The sequence below is a fragment of the Schistosoma haematobium genome, chromosome 1, assembly GCF_000699445.3.
Source record: "Schistosoma haematobium chromosome 1, whole genome shotgun sequence".
Lineage (NCBI taxonomy): Eukaryota > Metazoa > Platyhelminthes > Trematoda > Strigeidida > Schistosomatidae > Schistosoma > Schistosoma haematobium.
The window spans coordinates 49,708,114-49,732,997 of record NC_067196.1 but is presented as its reverse complement, the minus strand read 5'-3'; the positions used below and the strand labels follow the sequence as shown (position 1 = coordinate 49,732,997).

Sequence of the window (24,884 nt, the reverse complement as noted above, 5' to 3'; positions counted from 1 at the left end):
CCTATCAATTGTCCAATCTGCATTGATGTGTGAACGTTTTAGGAGGCCAGTTTGAATAGCATACGTGGTTTCTGAATGTTTCAGTATTCGTAATCGCTGGTAGCGTTCAAGTTTTCACCATGGAAGTGCTGCCATATGTATTGAAAAACCACATACGCGAAACGAGCATTAGTGACGTAGTATAAAAAATAAAAACGAATGTTATTAAATGATTGTGAGTAAGATTTGTCTAGATGAGAGTTAAAGCAAAAAGTCTTCCCTTTGGTAGTCACCGATTGGTTTGTGTGAGATCTGGAATGCTACCCAGATGCTCAAATCGAAGCAGGTGGTTTCCTTAAACGGCCACAACCCGAGTCTTCAACCTAAAGGTCTAATCCATAAGTCAGTGGGGCAAAGTCGAGAGACACGGTCCCATAGTAGCCGGTGATCAACAATAGCTTCACATGCCATTTGCTCCCTCAAGGTTCTTGAGCTGGTGGGTACCATTGGTTTGAAATCAGGGTCATCCAAACCCCTTAGGTGGATCCTCCATATCCGCACCGGACATTCGCTTTTCTTCCTCTAACTTTCTCAAAAAACAACCCGGTCGCAATGAGGTAGCGAGTAGGACTTCCGTAGTAGTAGCAATATACTCACGATCATGTGGAGAGCATTTCGAGAGGGAGAGCTAACTCTCTCCACCCTCGGTCATACCTGGGCATACACGGAAATTAGAAGTACACTATAGCAAACGTGATTGTAGGAATAATTTCTAATTTTTGTTGACGGTTAGGTCTATGGGTTTGCCACCGTCTGAAGTGGTTCAATCAACTTCACAGGCGTTCTTCAAAAAGAAACCTGATTTGTTCTTAAAAATTTAGGACGAGGTGTTTCTTTAACCTCTGTTTCTTTTACATACCCAAATCCCTGCCTTAATTCCTTGGCGACTCATCGTTGCAGTACGAGGAAGCTCGATTAACGAAAGCTGCTTTGTTCATAACCATTTGAACTATGTGAGATTTGTCCTTGAGGGTCGTGGTACATTTAAACCCGATGGCATCGTGGGAGGATCAATTGGGTCCAAATGGTTCTGTTACTACCAAGTTATCTCAGTTAGATGTAAATGCACCAGAGTTTATACCTGGTCAGCCATTTTACTACAAACCTACGGAACTGATTTCTTGTAATACGGAAAGTGAACCATCTACCCAAACCGTAAAATTCATTAATGTGCTTGATGACGGTAAGTATTTAAACATCTTAAATTAATGGTATTTTCAGAAACAGAAGCTGGACCTGAAAAAGATGAAGACCTCCCCAAAAATGTACGTACTTTTCTAATCTCATACTAGTTTCCTAGACCATAGCTATCGCTCCGGACAAAGACACACTTAATTTGGTATTTATTGGACATGTCGATGCTGGAAAATCAACAATTGGAGGTCACCTACTGTACCTGACAGGTTCGATGAATTTTCATTGTGTATCCATAGTTTGTAGATATGGTAGACAAAAGAACTCTGGAGAAGTATGAGCGTGAAGCAAGAGAAAAAATCGAGAGAGTTGGTATTTGTCATGGGCTTTGGATACAAACCCTGAGGAACGCGATAAAGGTAAAACGGTTGAATGTGGTCGAGCCTACTTCGAAACCTCTAAAAACGATTTGTCTTAATTGATGCTCCTGGTCACAAATCCTTCGTACCCAACATGATATCAGGTGCAGCAATTGCCGATATCGCCATACTTGTGATATCGGCTAGGCGTGGTGAATTCGAAACAGGGTTTGACAAAGGCGGACAAACCAGAGAGCACGCTTTGTTAGTGAGAACTACCGGTGTTAAACACTTAATTGTGTTAGTCAATAAAATGGATGATCCAACCGTTTTGTGGGATGAAACTCGTTACATGGAATGCAAGGACAAGATTTTACCATATCTAAAGAAGATAGGGTTTGACATAAAGAATGACGTATATTGTATGCCGTGCTCAGGATATAATGGAGCGTTTCTTCGAGATATTCCAGACGAATCAGTATGCTCGTGGTATAGAGGTCCTAGTTTACTGGAGCACCTCGATAATCTCCCCAGCTTTCCACGGAATACGGACGGCCCTTTAAGATTTAACGTCACCGACAGATACAAAGAAATGGGTACATTTGCCTCTGGAAAAGTTGAATCTGGATCAGTATCGAAAGGCCAAACGATAGTATTATTACCCAATAAATTGAACGTGGAAGTTATGCAGGTAAACCTCATTGCATTATACATAAATTATACAAACATGGAGTCTAAACTGTGCAGATAGTATCATCTTAAAGTGATTACAGAAATAGCGGTAGTCCTAAAAACCCACACAATGTTTAGTATTGTGATATAGTGACTAATTTATTGCACGTCACGTGTCGCTTCGGTAAGTGATGCCAACTTGAAATTCATCCTTCTATTCATGCTTCAACCATTGTCAAGCCGATTCGCTTCTCGTTTGTGTTCGTTTCTTAGTCCAATAAACTTTATTTCGTAACTCATCTTTGAATCCAGATCCTCAGGTAGACCCTTTAATTTTCTGGAATGTATTTGATGTTAAGGTTATTAAATTGGTGAACAGCAATTACGACTAAGTTCCCGTTAATAAAAGCAATCTTTATTTATGAATATCCCTGGTTTCTAAAATATATTCATCTTCACAGAAAATGCTAATACTTAATCCGGATAATCGTTTTGCTCTGTTAAATATAATATTAGGTCATAAAAATCATTTACATGTTTTGAGTGTTAGGCAACCACATTTAAAACATGTATTGCCTGTTTATAATAAGTATAAATCAGCAGAAGCGCTGTGCTTCATACTTCCCAAACTTTACACTCTGTGCAAATGCCGTGGTACGACCGAGGGTGACGAGAGTTAGCTTTTCCTCTCTAAATGCTCTGACATGATCATCCGTATATATCCATCGCCAAAGAAGTCCCACTCACTGCCTTTTGGCGACCGGGGTGTTGTTTACGAAATTGAGAGGACCAATGGCGTCCATAGGATCCAGGATTCTGAGAGAATAAATAGTGTACGACCCAATTATTGATCACCGGCTGCCATGGAACTGCATCTCTTAACTTTGCTCCATTGACTTATGAATTAGATCTTTAGGTCGAAGACTTGGGTTGTGACTTCTTAAGAAAACCACCTGCTTCGGTTTGGACACCTGGGCAGTATTTCAGCCCCACACATCGAATACAGAAGTGTGGTGCACATATTATTGGTGCCTCGTTGTACCAATTTCTGTATGTTTAAATAAGTAAACTGCAAATGAGAAGTATTGATATGAGTTAAATATAGGTATGGGTTGGAATATCTTTTTTCCTCGCTATTCAAATTTGTAATAATTCAAAGTCATGTATATGTGTATAAACATCAGAATTTTGTATAAATAAGAATAATTATTAACCAGGGTTCTTAAACACCAATTAAAAATTCAACAAATAAAATGTCACCAAATCAACTCGTATCGTTTCTAGCGCCGTATTTCTAAATTTTTGGTTGTTTTGTAAAGGATTTAAAAATAACATGTTAAAAGTGGATACTAAAGTATCCCCTAGTGTCTATTATAACTATAGATAAACAGTAATTTCCTTAGGCCCAAAACTTCATACAACCGTATTACAGTTACACATGCTATAAATCCAGTTTTAAAGAAAATAATTTATAACATTAAACTTAGTTTCCATGTAGGATTTATTATTTGATGTTTTACTCTGTTTTATTGGTAACCACTTACTTTTAAAAGCCTGACAGACTTACAAATTATATCCAGTTAAATGTGTTTGTCTTTCCAAATTTCATCGGTAACATTCGACACTCGACAAAATGTTTATTTTGTGTTACTTTACCCTAAGTTCAAATTTATCTGATTTTAAAGGTGTATATCGGAGATGTGGAAGTCAATTGTGCTTCTGCTGGAGAACATTGTAAGTTAAAACTGAGGAATATTGACGAGGAAGATATCAATCCTGGTTTTTGTTTTTGTTCCCCGAATAATTTCTGCCAGGTAATTATTTTTTACTTTAAATAAATCCTTTTGTTCAGAGCATATAAAACTAATTATCACGATGTATTTATTTATTTATTTGAACACATAAATATTGGTACAAGAGGGCACCAAATATATATGCGCCACACAAAACAATGAGGATTTAAAGACAAGGAAAAAGAAAACAAAGGTAAGGAGGGTAAAAAAGAATAATAAGGAAGAGATTGGTGTAAGGTAGTGTAATAATAATAGTGGTAATAATGGGGGAACGGAAAGGTACAATCAGAAGAAATCCTTCAGTTAAGGAAGATACAACCATTATTTTTTATGAAGAAAGTAAAAGAAGGTTACAGCAGGATCGCCACTGGCTTCTATTCTGAGCCATATCTGATAACGTCTCTAGCCACTGTGTTGCGCTATCTCTCGGACCCCAGCCAGGGAGTCGTAAAGGACCAAAAGAAGTCAGCCCTTTGCAGCTTTCTTTCATGCCACGACACCATGTCATACACTGACCACCTCTCCGCTTTTTCCAACCAGTCCTAGCGTCGGCAAATAATGCACGACGTGGAATTCTCTGGGACGACATTTGTAGAACATGTCCAAGCCACCGAAGTCGGTGTTTCAAGATGGTGACACCAATTGTATTATCGTCTCTGTGCCCGAACACACGATACCGAACCTCTGCATTACTAACATGGTGTTGCCACTGGATGTCGGCAATCCTTCGGAGACAACGATGATCGAAGACAGAGAGTCGTCTAACGTCCTCAACTCGGAGAGGCCAGGTTTCACAAGCATGGGGCGAAACTGCTCTCACCGACGCGCTGTAGATCCGAACTTTTACAGCCAGACTAACATCACGAAGGCGCCAAAGATGGCCCAGATTAGCATAAGCCGCTCCGGCTTTCACTATACATGCAATGACCTCATCACTCACGCCACCACCAGCACTTATGCAGCTACCCAGATACACGAACTTCTCGACTACTTCTATCTGCTCACAATCCAGGGTGAATACAGGATTAGAATCCTGCCAGTCTTGTAGAAGTACTTTGCACTTCGAAGGTGCAAAGCACATACCATACCTATGGACACTGATTGCCAACTGATTAAGTGCGGATTGCATGGCTTGGGCATTATCGCACAGTAAGACAATATCATCCGCATATTGAAGGCCGAGAAGTCTTTCTCTAGACAACAGATCCACACCGGTATTACTTACATCCATCAGAGCTGTTTCCAGAATGTCATCGATGGCAAAGTTGAAGAGGAATGGTGAGATTGGGCAACATTGTCTAACCCCACTGCTCGAATGGAACAATGGAGAGAGATGGTTGTATGCCCTCACTCTGCCTGAGGTGTTTGTATATAGTGGTTTTAGGATGTTAATAAACTTCTCAGGCACATCCTTCTTCAATAGACAATCTCAGAGAACAGTCCTATCAAACGAATCGAAGGCAGCCCTGATGTCAAGAGACACTACGACTGTTGGCCTTTGATAAGTATGACGGTGTTCTAACATTTGGCGGAGGGTGAAGATATGATCAATACATCCTCGACCGGAACGAAAACCGGCCTGCTCCTCTTGAGTCAGTCTTTCTCGGGTTTTGAACAACCTACTAAGTACGATAGGAGCCAATAGTTTGGACGCAATCGGAAGTAGACTTGATCCCCGATAGTTGTTACAGAAAAGACGTGGAGCATTTCAAAGATTGGGCCAATTATCGACTCATTCTGGAACATAGCCAATCCTATCAATTGTCCAATCTGCATTGATGTGTGAACGTTTTAGGAGGCCAGTTTGAATAGCATACGTGGTTTCTGAATGTTTCAGTATTCGTAATCGCTGGTAGCGTTCAAGTTTTCACCATGGAAGTGCTGCCATATGTATTGAAAAACCACATACGCGAAACGAGCATTAGTGACGTAGTATAAAAAATAAAAACGAATGTTATTAAATGATTGTGAGTAAGATTTGTCTAGATGAGAGTTAAAGCAAAAAGTCTTCCCTTTGGTAGTCACCGATTGGTTTGTGTGAGATCTGGAATGCTACCCAGATGCTCAAATCGAAGCAGGTGGTTTCCTTAAACGGCCACAACCCGAGTCTTCAACCTAAAGGTCTAATCCATAAGTCAGTGGGGCAAAGTCGAGAGACACGGTCCCATAGTAGCCGGTGATCAACAATAGCTTCACATGCCATTTGCTCCCTCAAGGTTCTTGAGCTGGTGGGTACCATTGGTTTGAAATCAGGGTCATCCAAACCCCTTAGGTGGATCCTCCATATCCGCACCGGACATTCGCTTTTCTTCCTCTAACTTTCTCAAAAACAACCCGGTCGCAATGAGGTAGCGAGTAGGACTTCCGTAGTAGTAGCAATATACTCACGATCATGTGGAGAGCATTTCGAGAGGGAGAGCTAACTCTCTCCACCCTCGGTCATACCTGGGCATACACGGAAATTAGAAGTACACTATAGCAAACGTGATTGTAGGAATAATTTCTAATTTTTGTTGACGGTTAGGTCTATGGGTTTGCCACCGTCTGAAGTGGTTCAATCAACTTCACAGGCGTTCTTCAAAAAGAAACCTGATTTGTTCTTAAAAATTTAGGACGAGGTGTTTCTTTAACCTCTGTTTCTTTTACATACCCAAATCCCTGCCTTAATTCCTTGGCGACTCATCGTTGCAGTACGAGGAAGCTCGATTAACGAAAGCTGCTTTGTTCATAACCATTTGAACTATGTGAGATTTGTCCTTGAGGGGTCGTGGTACATTTAAACCCGATGGCATCGTGGGAGGATCAATTGGGTCCAAATGGTTCTGTTACTACCAAGTTATCTCAGTTAGATGTAAATGCACCAGAGTTTATACCTGGTCAGCCATTTTACTACAAACCTACGGAACTGATTTCTTGTAATACGGAAAGTGAACCATCTACCCAAACCGTAAAATTCATTAATGTGCTTGATGACGGTAAGTATTTAAACATCTTAAATTAATGGTATTTTCAGAAACAGAAGCTGGACCTGAAAAAGATGAAGACCTCCCCAAAAATGTACGTACTTTTCTAATCTCATACTAGTTTCCTAGACCATAGCTATCGCTCCGGACAAAGACACACTTAATTTGGTATTTATTGGACATGTCGATGCTGGAAAATCAACAATTGGAGGTCACCTACTGTACCTGACAGGTTCGATGAATTTTCATTGTGTATCCATAGTTTGTAGATATGGTAGACAAAAGAACTCTGGAGAAGTATGAGCGTGAAGCAAGAGAAAAAATCGAGAGAGTTGGTATTTGTCATGGGCTTTGGATACAAACCCTGAGGAACGCGATAAAGGTAAAACGGTTGAATGTGGTCGAGCCTACTTCGAAACCTCTAAAAAACGATTTGTCTTAATTGATGCTCCTGGTCACAAATCCTTCGTACCCAACATGATATCAGGTGCAGCAATTGCCGATATCGCCATACTTGTGATATCGGCTAGGCGTGGTGAATTCGAAACAGGGTTTGACAAAGGCGGACAAACCAGAGAGCACGCTTTGTTAGTGAGAACTACCGGTGTTAAACACTTAATTGTGTTAGTCAATAAAATGGATGATCCAACCGTTTTGTGGGATGAAACTCGTTACATGGAATGCAAGGACAAGATTTTACCATATCTAAAGAAGATAGGGTTTGACATAAAGAATGACGTATATTGTATGCCGTGCTCAGGATATAATGGAGCGTTTCTTCGAGATATTCCAGACGAATCAGTATGCTCGTGGTATAGAGGTCCTAGTTTACTGGAGCACCTCGATAATCTCCCCAGCTTTCCACGGAATACGGACGGCCCTTTAAGATTTACCGTCACCGACAGATACAAAGAAATGGGTACATTTGCCTCTGGAAAAGTTGAATCTGGATCAGTATCGAAAGGCCAAACGATAGTATTATTACCCAATAAATTGAACGTGGAAGTTATGCAGGTAAACCTCATTGCATTATACATAAATTATACAAACATGGAGTCTAAACTGTGCAGATAGTATCATCTTAAAGTGATTACAGAAATAGCGGTAGTCCTAAAAACCCACACAATGTTTAGTATTGTGATATAGTGACTAATTTATTGCACGTCACGTGTCGCTTCGGTAAGTGATGCCAACTTGAAATTCATCCTTCTATTCATGCTTCAACCATTGTCAAGCCGATTCGCTTCTCGTTTGTGTTCGTTTCTTAGTCCAATAAACTTTATTTCGTAACTCATCTTTGAATCCAGATCCTCAGGTAGACCCTTTAATTTTCTGGAATGTATTTGATGTTAAGGTTATTAAATTGGTGAACAGCAATTACGACTAAGTTCCCGTTAATAAAAGCAATCTTTATTTATGAATATCCCTGGTTTCTAAAATATATTCATCTTCACAGAAAATGCTAATACTTAATCCGGATAATCGTTTTGCTCTGTTAAATATAATATTAGGTCATAAAAATCATTTACATGTTTTGAGTGTTAGGCAACCACATTTAAAACATGTATTGCCTGTTTATAATAAGTATAAATCAGCAGAAGCGCTGTGCTTCATACTTCCCAAACTTTACACTCTGTGCAAATGCCGTGGTACGACCGAGGGTGACGAGAGTTAGCTTTTCCTCTCTAAATGCTCTGACATGATCATCCGTATATATCCATCGCCAAAGAAGTCCCACTCACTGCCTTTTGGCGACCGGGGTGTTGTTTACGAAATTGAGAGGACCAATGGCGTCCATAGGATCCAGGATTCTGAGAGAATAAATAGTGTACGACCCAATTATTGATCACCGGCTGCCATGGAACTGCATCTCTTAACTTTGCTCCATTGACTTATGAATTAGATCTTTAGGTCGAAGACTTGGGTTGTGACTTCTTAAGAAAACCACCTGCTTCGGTTTGGACACCTGGGCAGTATTTCAGCCCCACACATCGAATACAGAAGTGTGGTGCACATATTATTGGTGCCTCGTTGTACCAATTTCTGTATGTTTAAATAAGTAAACTGCAAATGAGAAGTATTGATATGAGTTAAATATAGGTATGGGTTGGAATATCTTTTTTCCTCGCTATTCAAATTTGTAATAATTCAAAGTCATGTATATGTGTATAAACATCAGAATTTTGTATAAATAAGAATAATTATTAACCAGGGTTCTTAAACACCAATTAAAAAATTCAACAAATAAAATGTCACCAAATCAACTCGTATCGTTTCTAGCGCCGTATTTCTAAATTTTTGGTTGTTTTGTAAAGGATTTAAAAATAACATGTTAAAAGTGGATACTAAAGTATCCCCTAGTGTCTATTATAACTATAGATAAACAGTAATTTCCTTAGGCCCAAAACTTCATACAACCGTATTACAGTTACACATGCTATAAATCCAGTTTTAAAGAAAATAATTTATAACATTAAACTTAGTTTCCATGTAGGATTTATTATTTGATGTTTTACTCTGTTTTATTGGTAACCACTTACTTTTAAAAGCCTGACAGACTTACAAATTATATCCAGTTAAATGTGTTTGTCTTTCCAAATTTCATCGGTAACATTCGACACTCGACAAAATGTTTATTTTGTGTTACTTTACCCTAAGTTCAAATTTATCTGATTTTAAAGGTGTATATCGGAGATGTGGAAGTCAATTGTGCTTCTGCTGGAGAACATTGTAAGTTAAAACTGAGGAATATTGACGAGGAAGATATCAATCCTGGTTTTTGTTTTTGTTCCCCGAATAATTTCTGCCAGGTAATTATTTTTTACTTTAAATAAATCCTTTTGTTCAGAGCATATAAAACTAATTATCACGATGTATTTATTTATTTATTTGAACACATAAATATTGGTACAAGAGGGCACCAAATATATATGCGCCACACAAAACAATGAGGATTTAAAGACAAGGAAAAAGAAAACAAAGGTAAGGAGGGTAAAAAAGAATAATAAGGAAGAGATTGGTGTAAGGTAGTGTAATAATAATAGTGGTAATAATGGGGGAACGGAAAGGTACAATCAGAAGAAATCCTTCAGTTAAGGAAGATACAACCATTATTTTTTATGAAGAAAGTAAAAGAAGGTTACAGCAGGATCGCCACTGGCTTCTATTCTGAGCCATATCTGATAACGTCTCTAGCCACTGTGTTGCGCTATCTCTCGGACCCCAGCCAGGGAGTCGTAAAGGACCAAAAGAAGTCAGCCCTTTGCAGCTTTCTTTCATGCCACGACACCATGTCATACACTGACCACCTCTCCGCTTTTTCCAACCAGTCCTAGCGTCGGCAAATAATGCACGACGTGGAATTCTCTGGGACGACATTTGTAGAACATGTCCAAGCCACCGAAGTCGGTGTTTCAAGATGGTGACACCAATTGTATTATCGTCTCTGTGCCCGAACACACGATACCGAACCTCTGCATTACTAACATGGTGTTGCCACTGGATGTCGGCAATCCTTCGGAGACAACGATGATCGAAGACAGAGAGTCGTCTAACGTCCTCAACTCGGAGAGGCCAGGTTTCACAAGCATGGGGCGAAACTGCTCTCACCGACGCGCTGTAGATCCGAACTTTTACAGCCAGACTAACATCACGAAGGCGCCAAAGATGGCCCAGATTAGCATAAGCCGCTCCGGCTTTCACTATACATGCAATGACCTCATCACTCACGCCACCACCAGCACTTATGCAGCTACCCAGATACACGAACTTCTCGACTACTTCTATCTGCTCACAATCCAGGGTGAATACAGGATTAGAATCCTGCCAGTCTTGTAGAAGTACTTTGCACTTCGAAGGTGCAAAGCACATACCATACCTATGGACACTGATTGCCAACTGATTAAGTGCGGATTGCATGGCTTGGGCATTATCGCACAGTAAGACAATATCATCCGCATATTGAAGGCCGAGAAGTCTTTCTCTAGACAACAGATCCACACCGGTATTACTTACATCCATCAGAGCTGTTTCCAGAATGTCATCGATGGCAAAGTTGAAGAGGAATGGTGAGATTGGGCAACCTTGTCTAACCCCACTGCTCGAATGGAACAATGGAGAGAGATGGTTGTATGCCCTCACTCTGCCTGAGGTGTTTGTATATAGTGGTTTTAGGATGTTAATAAACTTCTCAGGCACATCCTTCTTCAATAGACAATCTCAGAGAACAGTCCTATCAAACGAATCGAAGGCAGCCCTGATGTCAAGAGACACTACGACTGTTGGCCTTTGATAAGTATGACGGTGTTCTAACATTTGGCGGAGGGTGAAGATATGATCAATACATCCTCGACCGGAACGAAAACCGGCCTGCTCCTCTTGAGTCAATCTTTCTCGGGTTTTGAACGACCTACTAAGTACGATAGGAGCCAATAGTTTGGACGCAATCGGAAGTAGACTTGATCCCCGATAGTTGTTACAGAAAAGACGTGGAGCATTTCAAAGATTGGGCCAATTATCGACTCATTCTGGAACATAGCCAATCCTATCAATTGTCCAATCTGCATTAATGTGTGAACGTTTTAGGAGACCTTCCTCTGTGCACTTAATATACTATTTGATGATTATCAAAGATATAGCCTGAATCACTGTTTCACTTAACATCGGTCTTTCTCATGTATCTGATTTAAAAAAAGTCTTAAAAGACCATTTCTGAACTGTTCTATTATAAACGCTCTTTCTCCCAAACGGTACGGTACTTATTGTTCAAAAAACCACATCGATGTCGGTAATATAATTATAATACTAACCTCCATGGATTTAGATAGGAATACGTATTTAATTGTTCCACTATATATACTAAAAAGATTTAAAACCCTAGAAAACCAGTATATTTGATCTTTTGCGTATTACAGGTTTCAAATCTATTTGATGCACATCTACTGATTATGCAGTATGACTCTATCATTTCTTCAGGGTTTATGGCTGTGCTACATATTCACACATGTATGAAAGAAGTATCCATTCGTAAGATCATCTGTCTATTAGACAAAAAGACTAATGAAAAAACGAAAATTTATCCCAGGTTTATCAAAGCGGGTGATGCTGCTATTGTACGATTTGAGGTGAGTAATAATACACATATCTATGAAGATAAAATATCATTTTCATTAATCGTATTCTGTACATTTGATATATGATTCCATGAAAAATAATATGTTTTCGTTGTCTAATGATTCCTTTCTCCTTGTAGCATTCAGGTTTACTCCTGAGATTTTTAAGGATGGTGGTCCAGTATTAGCAATGAGATTAACCGAGGTCTTAGGTAGAATTTGGGAACTGGACGTAATCCCATCTGACTGGTCTCAACCACTGATTATACCAGTCTATAAGAAAGGACAAAATTCCTCTTGCGACAATCACAGAGGAATTAGTTTGACTAATATAGTGTCTAGAATATTAGCTTCAATAATACTTCGACGCCTAATCAAAGCTCGTGAAGAGCAGACTAGAGAAAACCAGGCCAGTTTTCGACCTGGACGTGGTTGTATAGACCAGATATTCACACTACGTCAGGTTCTAGAACACAGACACACATTCAGACGCCCCACAATGGTAGTATTTCTCGACCTTAAGGCGGCATTCGACTCTGTTGATCGTGAGGTTCTATGGCAGTGTTTGTCACTGAAAGGAGTACCAAAGAAGTACATTAACCTTATAAAGGCTCTCTACTCGAACACAACTGGTAGAGTGAGAGCTTATGGCGAACTGTCATCAGAATTGATTACCTCAAGTGGTGTTCGTCAGGGCTGTCCACTCTCCCCATTCTTGTTCAACTTTGTCATGGACGTACTTTTAGAGATAACACTCTCCTCATCTGAATTTCCAGGGGTTCAACTTGTACCGGGAGGTTCACTTGTTGACTTGGAATATACTGATGACATAGTTTTATTTGGTGAAGACGCTGACAAAATGCAGAGTCTTCTGACCACTCTAAGCAACAATGCAAGCATGTTCGGGATGCGATTCTCTCCCTCGAAATGCAAAATGTTGCTTCAGGATTGGGTTACATCGACACCTGAACTAGTGATAGGGAGTGAAGTAGTTGAGTGTGTCGACCGCTTCACTTATCTTGGAAGTCTCATCAGCCCTTGTGGTTTGGTGTGTGACGAAATCTCAGCACGGATACAGAAGGCTCGACTAGCTTTTGCCAACTTGCGTCATCTGTGGCGTAGGCGAGATATCCGTCTATCAGCCAAAGGACGTGTTTACTGTGCAGCAGTTCGTCCCGTCCTACTTTATGGCAGTGAAACATGGCCGGTAAGAGTAGAGGATATTCGTAGGTTACTAGTATTTGATCATAGATGTCTTCGAAATATTGCTCGTATATCATGGGACCATCGAGTAAGTAACACAGTTGTTAGGAAACGGGTACTAGGTAAGGATGGCAAATCAATTGATGAAGTAGTGAAACTTCACCAGTTGAGATGGCTGGGACACGTGTTACGTATGCCCAACGACCGACTACCTCGACGTGCTATGTTCAGTGGTAATGGAGTAGGTTGGAAGAAAGCTAGAGGCGGCCAAACCAAAACATGGCACTAGTCCGTGAAGTCACTGACAAGTGGACTGAGTCATGTTGGTAGGTGTAGACTACCTGGTTGGGGACCACGAGATGATAGCAACTGATGGTTAGAGACCCTGAATGACATGGCTCAAAATCGTTTGCAATGGCGCAGGTGCATCCACTCTCTGTGTTCTCCCAAATTCTAATCTTCTGAATTCTTCATGTCCCTTTTTCCTCTTTCCAAATTTATTTCACTGGATTATGCTCTTTAAGTAACATCTCCAAACCCTAATCTTCCCGACTGCTGTTTATACACTTACTACCTCTACCACTACAGGATTTGAATCGACAACTGCATGTCTGTGCTAGTGTGGTGTGGCAACTCGAACTGATGTACGTACGTACGAAGTTCTACGTTGTTACTGACTGACTGATTCAAAGGTAATCTTTTTTATGATTTTAAGCTATGAAAAACTGTTCGCGATTTACTAGCGTAGTTGGATTCTCGGAACACAAAATGGACCATGGACTATAAGATATTCACTCTTAATTACCTCATATTGAACAATAGTTTACAAATTGAATGACTATCTTCACATTCAACTAACTGTTGAATGCTGTAATTCAAAAATTATGCAACAGTTGTCGATAGGCAAAAGTGAAATATGTTTTTTCTGCAGATCCACTTCTTTTTCGATGTTTATATGAAACATAATATTCGCAGCATTAATGAGCTTTAAATTGAGTCAGTGCTATGAATATCATATGCTGTAAGAAAAAGTAAAAATTCTTTTCCAATAACAGTTGTTTCTATATTGAATTTATGTATTTGGCATCCAATTAAACCCGACCGTTGTTGCTACCTTGACGTGGTGGTCGGGCTTGCCTATCGTGATGAAGCAACCGAGCTATACTGGCAGGAACAACCGTTCCTCAAGGTCCTACCATGTCAGACAGGTCGGTTGAAGAGCGGTAAGACTAAAAGCGACAAACCCAAGGTCCGAAGGCGAAGTCGTACTGCTGACTGTACAGAGGTGACAGCAGTAAGGTGTTTCCTTCAGACAACCAGCATGACAGCGATGCTGCCTTCCCACAAGGAGGGGTGGGGTTAGAAAAGGTCGACCCTAAAAATGCACACCTCACCTTACCTCACGGATTTCCGTCTCCGGCGGTAAGGCCCTTTGAAGAACGGAGCTAACACGTCAAAAACCTCCCACGAAAAGGCCGTGCGCGACCGGCCTCAAGCAGTTGTCCCTTGGGCACTGCGGTCACGCTCTCAGGTCACTGAGACCGCCTCTAATCCAATTTCCTTTTCAGGTACCTCCAGAAGAACCCTTCCACGGTGTGGGCAACCGGGAAGTGATAACCGCCCTCATACCTCTAACAGCACTCGAGACCACTGTATTCATAATCAACCTTCCTATTATTCCTCCTACATCGACTTTCCACTCTAAACTTCCTCCTTCGGCTTCCTCCTCAAGTGTCACCATAGCCAACGATTCTAGTGCTCAAAACTCTGTCCCAGGTCTACTGAAACCTCGCTCCAAACTACACATTGGAGCTTTCAACGTACGCACTCTATGTCAAATCGGTCAGCAGGCTTCCTTGGCTAAAACCCTAGAGTCTCTTTCCATTGATGTATGCTGTGTCTCCGAAACACCCATACAGGATTCCAGTGTGGTCATTCACTTGACCTCACCTCGGCAAAACGGAGAGCCAACGAGATACACCCTACATATATCTGGTGACCCGATGGCCAGTTCTCGTGGACTGGCAGGTGTAGGCATAGCACTAAGCATGAGGGCGGAACAAGCACTGCTAGAATGGATCCCCGTCAACAGTCGTCTATATGCTGTTCGGCTAAACGGCTCCGTAAAAACTCGGAAGGATAGGGACACACGTCGTTGCTTTTTCGTCGTTTCTGCCTACGCTCCCACTGACTGCAGCTCAGATGATGTGAAAGATGAATTTTACAGAAAGCTGTCCGAACTTCTTTAGAAAGCTAAACGCTCAGACATAGTACTCGTAGGGGGTGACTTTAATACTCAGATAGGTAGCTTAAACCAAACAGAAAGGCATTTAGGTGGATATTTTAGCATTCCGGCACAGCGAACAGATAATGGTGACCGTCTGCTGCAACTGTGCTCAGACAATCGCTTATTTTTAGCAAACACAAATTTTAAGCATAAGGAGAGACATCGTCTAACATGGCGACCCCCTACACTAAACCAGCGATGGACTCAAATAGACCATATTGCCATCAGTCATCATTGGAGAGGGTCGGTAGAAGATTGTCGCTCATTCTGGAGTACCTGCTTGAACTCCGACCACGCCCTAATACGGACACGCATCTGCTTGCGCCTCACTGGACGCAAAAAAGCCACATTAAAAGACCCATTAGAACCGAACTGAGTAGCGAGGAAACCAAAAGTAGGTTCCAGGAACAACTGAGGTCACGATTAGGTAGTTCTGAAAACGAGGTTGACCCAGTTGTTGCTTGGAAAGCCATACAAACAGCTGTGGAAGCAGCAGTGACATCTATCAGTGATTTAAACCACAGGGTTACAAAGAATCAATGGATTTCTTCAAAGTCTATCACACTGATGGATTCTCGCAAACTCGTCCCATCAGGTTCTGAACATGATGAAGAGCGACAACAAATCAGATCTAGGTTAAGAAAAAGTCTAAGAAACGACCGTGAGCAGTGGTGGGCAACGAAAGCAAAAGAGATGGAAAAAGCGGCGACTATAGGGAACACAAGACAGCTCTACAGACTAATAAAAGAAACTGGAATTAATAAGTCAAGTGTAAGTCAGACTATTTCGGAAAAAGACGACACCCTCATCTGCTTTCAGTCCAGACGTTAAGAACGATGGGTGGAACATTTCAGAGAACAGTTCAGCTGGCCTTCAGCTACTCTACAACTACCCTCCATTCCCAGACAGCATAAATGGAACATTGAAGTAGGTCCCCCAACTCTCGCTGAAGTTCAGAAGGCTATAGTTAATCTGAAACGAGGAAGGGCAGCTGGTCCAGATGGATTGGCTCCAGAGGTCTTTAAGGATGGTGGTCCAATTTTAGCGATTAGGTTGACTAATATTTTATCTAAAATCTGGGAGTTAGACGTTATCCCATCTAACTGGTCACAATCACTTATCGTCCTAATATATAAAAAAGGGTCAAAATCATCCTGTGACAACCACAAAGGGATTAGTTTAACTAATATAATATCTAAAATACTAGCCTCGATAATTATCAGACGCCTAACTAAGACTCGTGAACTGCAAACACGAGAGAACCAAGCTGGCTTTAGACCTGGTCGTGGCTGCATCGACCACATATTCACCATTCGTCAGGTTCTAGAACATAGGCATACTTATAGGCGTCCGACAATGGTGGTCTTTCTTGACTTAAAAGCAGCATTTGACTCTGTAGACCGCGAGATTCTGCGGCAGTGTCTGTCATTGAAATGCGTATCCCAGAAGTACATAAACCTTGTAAAGGCTCTTTACTCGAACACTACTAGTCGAGTCAGAGCTTATGGCGAGCTGTCATCTACTTTTGCAACCTCAAGTGGTGTCCGTCAAGGCTGTCCACTTTCCCCATTTTTGTTTAACTTCATCATAGATCTACTGATGGAAATAACTTTCTCGTCGACTGAGTTCTCGGGTATTGATCTCCTTCCAGGAGGTCCACTTATCGACTTAGAATACGCAGATGACATAGTCCTGTTTGGTGAAGACGTTGATAAAATGCAGAGTCTTCTGGTAGCACTGGGCAACAATGCCAGGATGTTTGGAATGCGCTTCTCTCCCTCTAAATGCAAGTTGTTGCTTCAGGACTGGTCTGCGTCAACACCTGAACTAAGGATAGGGAGTGAAGTAGTCGAACGCGTTGACAACTTCACTTATCTTGGAAGTCTGATCAGCCCTAATGGGTTGGTATCGGACGAAATCTCAGCACGGATTCGAAAAGCTCGTTTGGCTTCTGCCAACTTACGTCACCTATGGCGAAGGCGAGATATCCTCCTATCAATTATGGGACGAGTATACTGTGCAGCAGTCCGTTCTGTTTTAATTTACGGCAGCGAAACATGGTCTTTAAGAGTAGAAGACACTCGTAAGCTACTAGTATTTGATTACAGATGCCTTAGAAATATTGCTGGAATCACCGGGTAAGTAATAGTCAAGTTAGACTCATGGTATTAGGGAATGATGGTAAATCAGTTGATGAGGTTATGAATCTTCATCGACTGAGATGGTTGGGCCACGTGTTACGTATGCCTGAACACCGATTACCACGACGTGCAATGCTATCCGGTATTGGAAATGGTTGGAAGAAAGTTAGGGGCGGCCAAACTAAAACGTGGCATCAGTGCTTGAAGTCACTAACTTCTAGTCTGAGCCATGTTGGTAGATGCAGTCTACTTGGTTGGGGTCCGCGTGACTATCGTAAACAATGATTGGAGACTCTTGGTGACATGGCTCAGAATCGATCACAATGGCGTCGGTGTATACACACCCTGTCTTCCCTTAAACTGAGAGATTAAAATCGCTTCATATCTTTCTTTCTACGAACCAATTCTTTCTTCTTGTACTATATCTCTATATGCAATCTTTCTCTTACATATTACTACCTTTGACCTAACCACTGCTATGAATCCGGTGTTCATCTTGTTGTGCTGATGCGGTATGGCAACCTGGACCGATGCACATATGTGCCTGGTCCTACGTTGTAGCTGACTGACTGGAATTAAACCTAGTCTATTTCGTTATCTGACGATACATTATTGTAGGTTTTCATTCGTAGAACATCATGTATTCATATCGCTTAAAAGATTAGTTTGACACCTAATGAGTAACATCTAAGAAGCGACGCATTATGTCTTCTGTATTTTAGCCCCCAAATGCCCTGGTATGGCCGAGAGCGGGGTGGGTTCGCCCTCCCTCTCGAAATACTTTCACATGGCCACGCGTATACAACCTCTGCCAGGGAAGTCCTACTCACTGCCTTCTCGTGGTGGGGGTGTTGTTTACGAAAATGAGAGGACGAAAAGCGAATGTCCGGCGCTGTAACCTGGATCCCAAACCAGTGGTGCATATGGGCTCCCGTATCCTGCGGGAACAAATGGCCTATGAACCAATTCCTTGGTCACCGGCTACCATGGGACTGCATCTACTCACGATGCTCCACTGCCTTGTGGGTTAGACCTTCAGGTCAAGGACTCGGGGTGTGGCCCCCTAAGAAAACCACCTGCTTCGGTTTGGGCACCCGGGCAGTATCTCAGCCTGCACACAAAAACATGATAAACCATCTACTTATGAAAAATATTCCTCTCGCTCCAAATAACAATCAAGTGACTCGCATTATTATTATTATTATTATTATTATTATTATTATTATTTTTATTATTATTATTTACTGCATCATTATTCACCCTCGTTTATTCCCACTCTGTTTATACTTACTTTTTCGACTTATACAGCAACTCGTCTATGGTGGAAACTCGGTTCTCTCTAAACGTTCTCAAGTCACTGCCTGGTTGAAAATTGTATGTTGTTTTTCTGAAACCACGTGTACCATTCAAACTGACTGCCTCCAACGTTCGCACACTTATGCAAGTCGGACAACAGATAGGGCTGGCTATGTCTTTGGAAATTCTTAATATCGATGTCTGCTGTCTATCCGAGACCCGTATTCAAGACTCTGGTGAAGTACTACAAATTCGCTCTTCATCTGTCGCTTCGAAAAGCTTGTTTTACGTGCACTTATTTGGGGACCCTGTGACATCGTCTGATCTTGCTGGCGTTGGTGTCGCACTAAGCGCTAGAGTTGAGGCAGCACTAATCGATTGGATCCCCATTAAAAGTCGGTTATGTGCTGTTAGATCAGAAAGTTCCATCAAAGTGAGAAGAAATGGACGTGAGAAACAATGTCTTTCCGTCATCGCCTATGCTCTGACAGATTGCAGCCCGTATGCAATCAAGGATGAATTCTACCACCATTTAACTGTTCTTCTCCAGAAAGTGCGTTCGACAGATATTGTAGTACTAGCCGGAGACTTGAATGCTCAGGTCGGGCGTCTAGGCACAGAAGAGAGTCGTTTAGGTGGCTGATGGGGACTTGTTAGTCGCAGGACAGATAACGGAGACCGTCTACTGCAACTGTGCACAGACCACAACCTGTTTCTGGCCAGCACTAACTTCCGGCACAGTCATCGCCGATGTGCCTCCTGGCGTCCTCCCCTCTGCATCTGAAGCCTGGACTCAGATTGATCACATCGCGATCAGCTACCGCTGGCGTGGTTGTGTACAAGACTGCCGCTCCTTTTGGAGTACCTATCTGGACTCTGACCATGCCTTGGTCTGCGCCAATCTTACCTTACTTTTCAGTGGCCAACGAAGTGACCGCCACCAACGGATTGATGTTAGCAAGCTGGTTGCAACTTCTGTTGCAAGTAAGTATCGAACCGAGCTAGTTTCTAGGCTAGCTACCATTCCACCGAAAAGTATAGACGAGCATTGGTTGCAATTGCATGACACCATGAAAATGGCGAGTAAAGTCACTTGCGGCTTCGCGAAACGTCCCACTTATAAGCATTGGGTTTCTTCAGCTTCCTTACAACTCATTGAAGCCCGTCGGTGTACTCCGGGTAACCGTGAGTTTGACCATAAACGAAGGATGTTACGTAGCGAAATTGGGCAAAGCTTGAGTAAGGACCGAGAAGCCTGGTGGTTGAAGCGTGCTAATGAGCTGGAAGCAGCAGCTGCATGTGGTAACTACTGGAAGCTCTTCCAACTCATCCGAGCCACTGGCAGCAAGAAGTCTGGTGTGAGTGAAACAATCTGTGAGGATGATGGGATGCCAATCACTAACATCCATCGACGTCTTGGATGATGGGCAGAATTGAAGCGTTACAAATCACCTGGCCCAGATGACTTACCTCCGGCTCTTTTTGAAGATTGTGGTGACTTTCTGACTAAGGAACTGACGACGTTGTTTACAAAGATATGGGAACTAGGGAGTGTACCAACGTCATGGAATGAGTCGATATTTGTCCCTATCTTCAAAAACTGTTCACGTCGTTCCTGTAACAACTATCGTACTTCGTAGGTTGTTCAAAACCCGAGAAAGATTGACTCAAGAGGAGCAGGCTGGTTTTCGTTCCGGTCGAGGATGTATTGATCATATCTTCACTCTCCGTCAAATGTTAGAACACCGTCATACTTATCAAACGCCAACAATCGTAGTGTCTCTTGACATCAGGGCTGCCTTCGATTCGTTTGATAGGACTGTTCTCTGAGATTGTCTATTGAAGAAGGATGTGCCTGAGAAGTTTATTAACATCCTAAAACCACTATATACAAACACCTCAGGCAGAGTGAGGGCATACAACCATCTCTCTCCATTGTTCCATTCGAGCAGTGGGGTTAGACAAGGTTGCCCAATCTCACCATTCCTCTTCAACTTTGCCATCGATGACATTCTGGAAACAGCTCTGATGGATGTAAGTAATACCGGTGTGGATCTGTTGTCTAGAGAAAGACTTCTCGGCCTTCAATATGCGGATGATATTGTCTTACTGTGCGATAATGCCCAAGCCATGCAATCCGCACTTAATCAGTTGGCAATCAGTGTCCATAGGTATGGTATGTGCTTTGCACCTTCGAAGTGCAAAGTACTTCTACAAGACTGGCAGGATTCTAATCCTGTATTCACCCTGGATTGTGAGCAGATAGAAGTAGTCGAGAAGTTCGTGTATCTGGGTAGCTGCATAAGTGCTGGTGGTGGCGTGAGTGATGAGGTCATTGCATGTATAGTGAAAGCCGGAGCGGCTTATGCTAATCTGGGCCATCTTTGGCGCCTTCGTGATGTTAGTCTGGCTGTAAAAGTTCGGATCTACAGCGCGTCGGTGAGAGCAGTTTCGCCCCATGCTTGTGAAACCTGGCCTCTCCGAGTTGAGGACGTTAGACGACTCTCTGTCTTCGATCATCGTTGTCTCCGAAGGATTGCCGACATCCAGTGGCAACATCATGTTAGTAATGCAGAGGTTCGGTATCGTGTGTCCGGGCACAGAGACGATAATACAATTGGTGTCACCATCTTGAAACACCGACTTCGGTGGCTTGGACATGTTCTACAAATGTCGTCCCAGAGAATTCCACGTCGTGCATTATTTGCCGACGCTAGGACTGGTTGGAAAAAGCGGAGAGGTGGTCAGTGTATGACATGGTGTCGTGGCATGAAAGAAAGCTGCAAAGGGCTGACTTCTTTTGGTCCTTTACGACTCCCTGGCTGGGGTCCGAGAGATAGCGCAACACAGTGGCTAGAGACGTTATCAGATATGGCTCAGAATAGAAGCCAGTGGCGATCCTGCTGTAACCTTCTTTTACTTTCTTCATAAAAAATAATGGTTGTATCTTCCTTAACTGAAGGATTTCTTCTGATTGTACCTTTCCGTTCCCCCATTATTACCACTATTATTATTACACTACCTTACACCAATCTCTTCCTTATTATTCTTTTTTACCCTCCTTACCTTTGTTTTCTTTTTCCTTGTCTTTAAATCCTCATTGTTTTGTGTGGCGCATATATATTTGGTGCCCTCTTGTACCAATATTTGTGTTCAAATAAATAAATAAATAATAACTAGCAATTAGATCGTAATTTGGTTTATGTTTAGTGGCCACAAGTACTTTCACCATCTATTTTTTCTTGATTTAATGGTACTATCCAACGTTTATGACTGAAGCAAGGAAAGTAAATTTGAATCGAATTTCAATCACGAAATATTTATTTAAGTGATCCACTGCAAATTAATATCAATGCTTCTAAATACAGCTTCCTAAGTTGCTAAGTAGTTATAATACACTACCTGAGAAATTTGTTTATTATAACTGGACTTACTTTTAAGTAAATATTTTATTGAGTATTAGTAAACTGTTTTTCTATTACCCTAAAGAAGTCCTTACAAGACTGCTGGATAAAACGTAGAAATTATCTAAATTTCAACGACTAAGATTATTTCAAATAGAATTTTCATACATGTCTTCTGTGTACTTGGCGTCAAATTTCTGTAGAACTGTTTGTTCAAACGCTGATGGATATGCACATGCTTTCCTATTGGTTGGTACTAATTCTCACTATATGGCTGTATTAAACCTGTAATTTTTTGTGCCTGCGCGTCGCGATTCGATTGTTATTATTAAGTTCATTACTTTAAAAATCAGTTTAACATAGAATATTTATTTGTTGTAGAACCTCTGAGTATTTACATATCTATATGTATAAACATTTCGTGGATCTAAGACAGTCTTTTTATTTATTCTAGTTATTCTAAGATTGCGGTCTTCTGCACTAAAATATGTGTATTTACTTATCACCATATTCGTCCTGAAATATATTTTATGTTTCACTATCTCTACAAGAACTTCCCTAATTCTCATGTTCTTATTATTTATACATCTACTAGTAACCTATTCCAAAACCTGATTTGGGTTATTCGTTTTATGCATTCATCCTTCGCTAATCTGACGTAAATGTGTTTCATTATCCTTTCTACAATATGTAAAACATTCTGGCTGGGTCCGATTGTATTTAATTGTAATGGGTTTTGTATGTTTCAATCTGTTTACTATTAGCAGTTAGTAATTTTTACAAATTCCCAAAACTAACGTATCTGTACTTAACTTTTGTAGGTTTTAGGTGGACCGATTTGTCTAGAAACATTTCAAAACTTTCCACCACTAGGACGTTTCACTTTACGTGATAAAGGGGAAACAATTGCCATTGGGAAAGTTGTTAAAATTTTAAACCCTTCTGACCAGTGAAATGATGTATGTTTCGATCCACAAAAAGTATTATTATCCAAATTCGTAAATATGGTATTTATATTTGATCTTTTTCACTTGAATGTGATTTGAAGTTGTCAAGTCTCCACTTGTACTAATTTAAGTATTTTCAGCTCTGGCGTTCGTTTTTTTATCAGTTTATTCAAATCGTATTATTTATGTTATTATTGAAATAGTTTTTTATTAACTAAGGTAAAATCTACAGTTTGGATGAACAAGATAAAGTTTGGTTGGAATAAGCCCCATCGGTGTATTGAATGTTTGTCAATGTGTTGTATGGAAAACGTTTTTCGATAATAAAGTGAAAGGTAATCAAATTGTCAAAGTATCTTAGAAATTTATTCAGATCGTAGATAGCTAATTATTGCTGTTTTTCTGAAGGATTGGCCAGCTAAATCCATCTTCCCATATTTTAACTTTGAATTCCCAGTTCTGTTACTATTAACTTGCTGCGAATAATTGATTTAAATGAGTATTTTGAAGTGAAACTTTTAATGAGCTGTCTAACTTTATTTTTGCTAATTATAGAGTTAAAGAGTAATTTCTGTAATCAGTGGGAATGTTTCTTGCTGACCGTTTCGGAAAATCAGATATTAGTAATGAAAGACAGACTTCTTTTCCATATATCTGTCAGTACATGGTTGAAATTAGTTGATTAATAACCAAAAACCCAATTATTATCACTAGGTTTACCCTACTCCCACTAAGTTGTGATGAAATAATTAACCGTGTCACTTAATTGCTCATGATCAATTTCGTACATGGACGTCAGTATGCTACTAAAATACACAATGTCCCCTCAACTTGTTACGTTATAAATATTCCCGAATACGTCTATTCAATCTGTGGGGCAATAGAAAAGGACTTGTCACTATTAATTCCACTAAACGGAATCGAATAGGTAAGTACATAAATAATTGCTCATGGCTTTTGTTGGCCAAAATGTCATCAGATAAATTTTTTAAGTTCCAATATTACATTGTACTACTGTATGACTTATCCTGCTGTGTGGTTTTACCATATTATACGTTATCTCCGGACATATTCAGGATAAATGCTCTAAATCTGAAGAAAATACATCGTTATTTATCCAAAACATCAAATTTAGTACTTATTTTCACTTGTTGAAATATTGCTAGAGTCAGCAGTATCTATTAAAACCATTCACTCCGTACTCAAACCTTGACTAGTATTTCTCCAATAAATAAACGAAACTTTTGTGTCTCCCACAACTTACAGCTACAAGTAGGATTATTTAAGTCCAAATAAATGAAACACGTGAATGTTAATGTTATGACCTTGAATCGCTTTTACCCCGTGATACTTGTTATGACTTGACCTTGGTCTGTCTAGTCTAAATTATGACCTTGACGCGTTAGGCTGAGTGGCTTAACCTTGAGTCTAATACGCGTGAGTTCGATCGGGGTAGAGAGAACTATTCTAAATCCTGATTGGTTGGCAAGCTCACAAGTGAAAGAAGACAAGACAGTTGGAACACTAAACTCTGG

General features: G+C 40.9%; 1 protein-coding gene across 4 annotated transcripts; it reads left to right on the top strand.

Annotated features, from left to right (window-relative positions):
• The first annotated feature begins 1,007 nt into the window (after positions 1–1,007).
• Positions 1,008–24,884, top strand: GSPT1_1 (Eukaryotic peptide chain release factor GTP-binding subunit ERF3A). 4 transcript variants are annotated; one of them, XM_051208959.1, is made up of 7 exons: positions 6,782–6,972; positions 7,011–7,054; positions 7,090–7,192; positions 7,230–7,974; positions 9,642–9,770; positions 11,935–12,083; positions 23,224–23,978. In XM_051208959.1, the coding sequence occupies exons 4-6, from the start codon at positions 7,438–7,440 to the stop codon at positions 11,968–11,970; spliced, it is 702 nt and encodes a 233-aa protein (XP_051074367.1). In that variant the 5' UTR covers positions 6,782–6,972; positions 7,011–7,054; positions 7,090–7,192; positions 7,230–7,437; the 3' UTR covers positions 11,971–12,083; positions 23,224–23,978. The 4 variants fall into 4 exon arrangements, with proteins under 4 accessions (XP_051074366.1, XP_051074367.1, XP_051074368.1 ...); XM_051208958.1 differs by lacking the exon at positions 11,935–12,083 and having other exon boundaries at positions 23,224–23,495; XM_051208956.1 differs by lacking the exons at positions 6,782–6,972; positions 7,011–7,054; positions 7,090–7,192 and adding an exon at positions 1,008–1,592 and having other exon boundaries at positions 7,343–7,974; positions 11,874–12,083; positions 23,224–24,884.

Excerpts from the sequence above, each read along its gene's own strand:
- GSPT1_1 (XM_051208956.1), top strand. The coding sequence starts at position 7,438 with ATGATATCAGGTGCAGCAATTGCCGATATCGCCATACTTGTGATATCG. Across the intron at positions 7,975-9,641 it reads TGAACGTGGAAGTTATGCAG|GTGTATATCGGAGATGTGGA; the intron begins GTAAACCTCATT and ends CTGATTTTAAAG. Across the intron at positions 9,771-11,873 it reads CCCCGAATAATTTCTGCCAG|GTTTCAAATCTATTTGATGC; the intron begins GTAATTATTTTT and ends TGCGTATTACAG.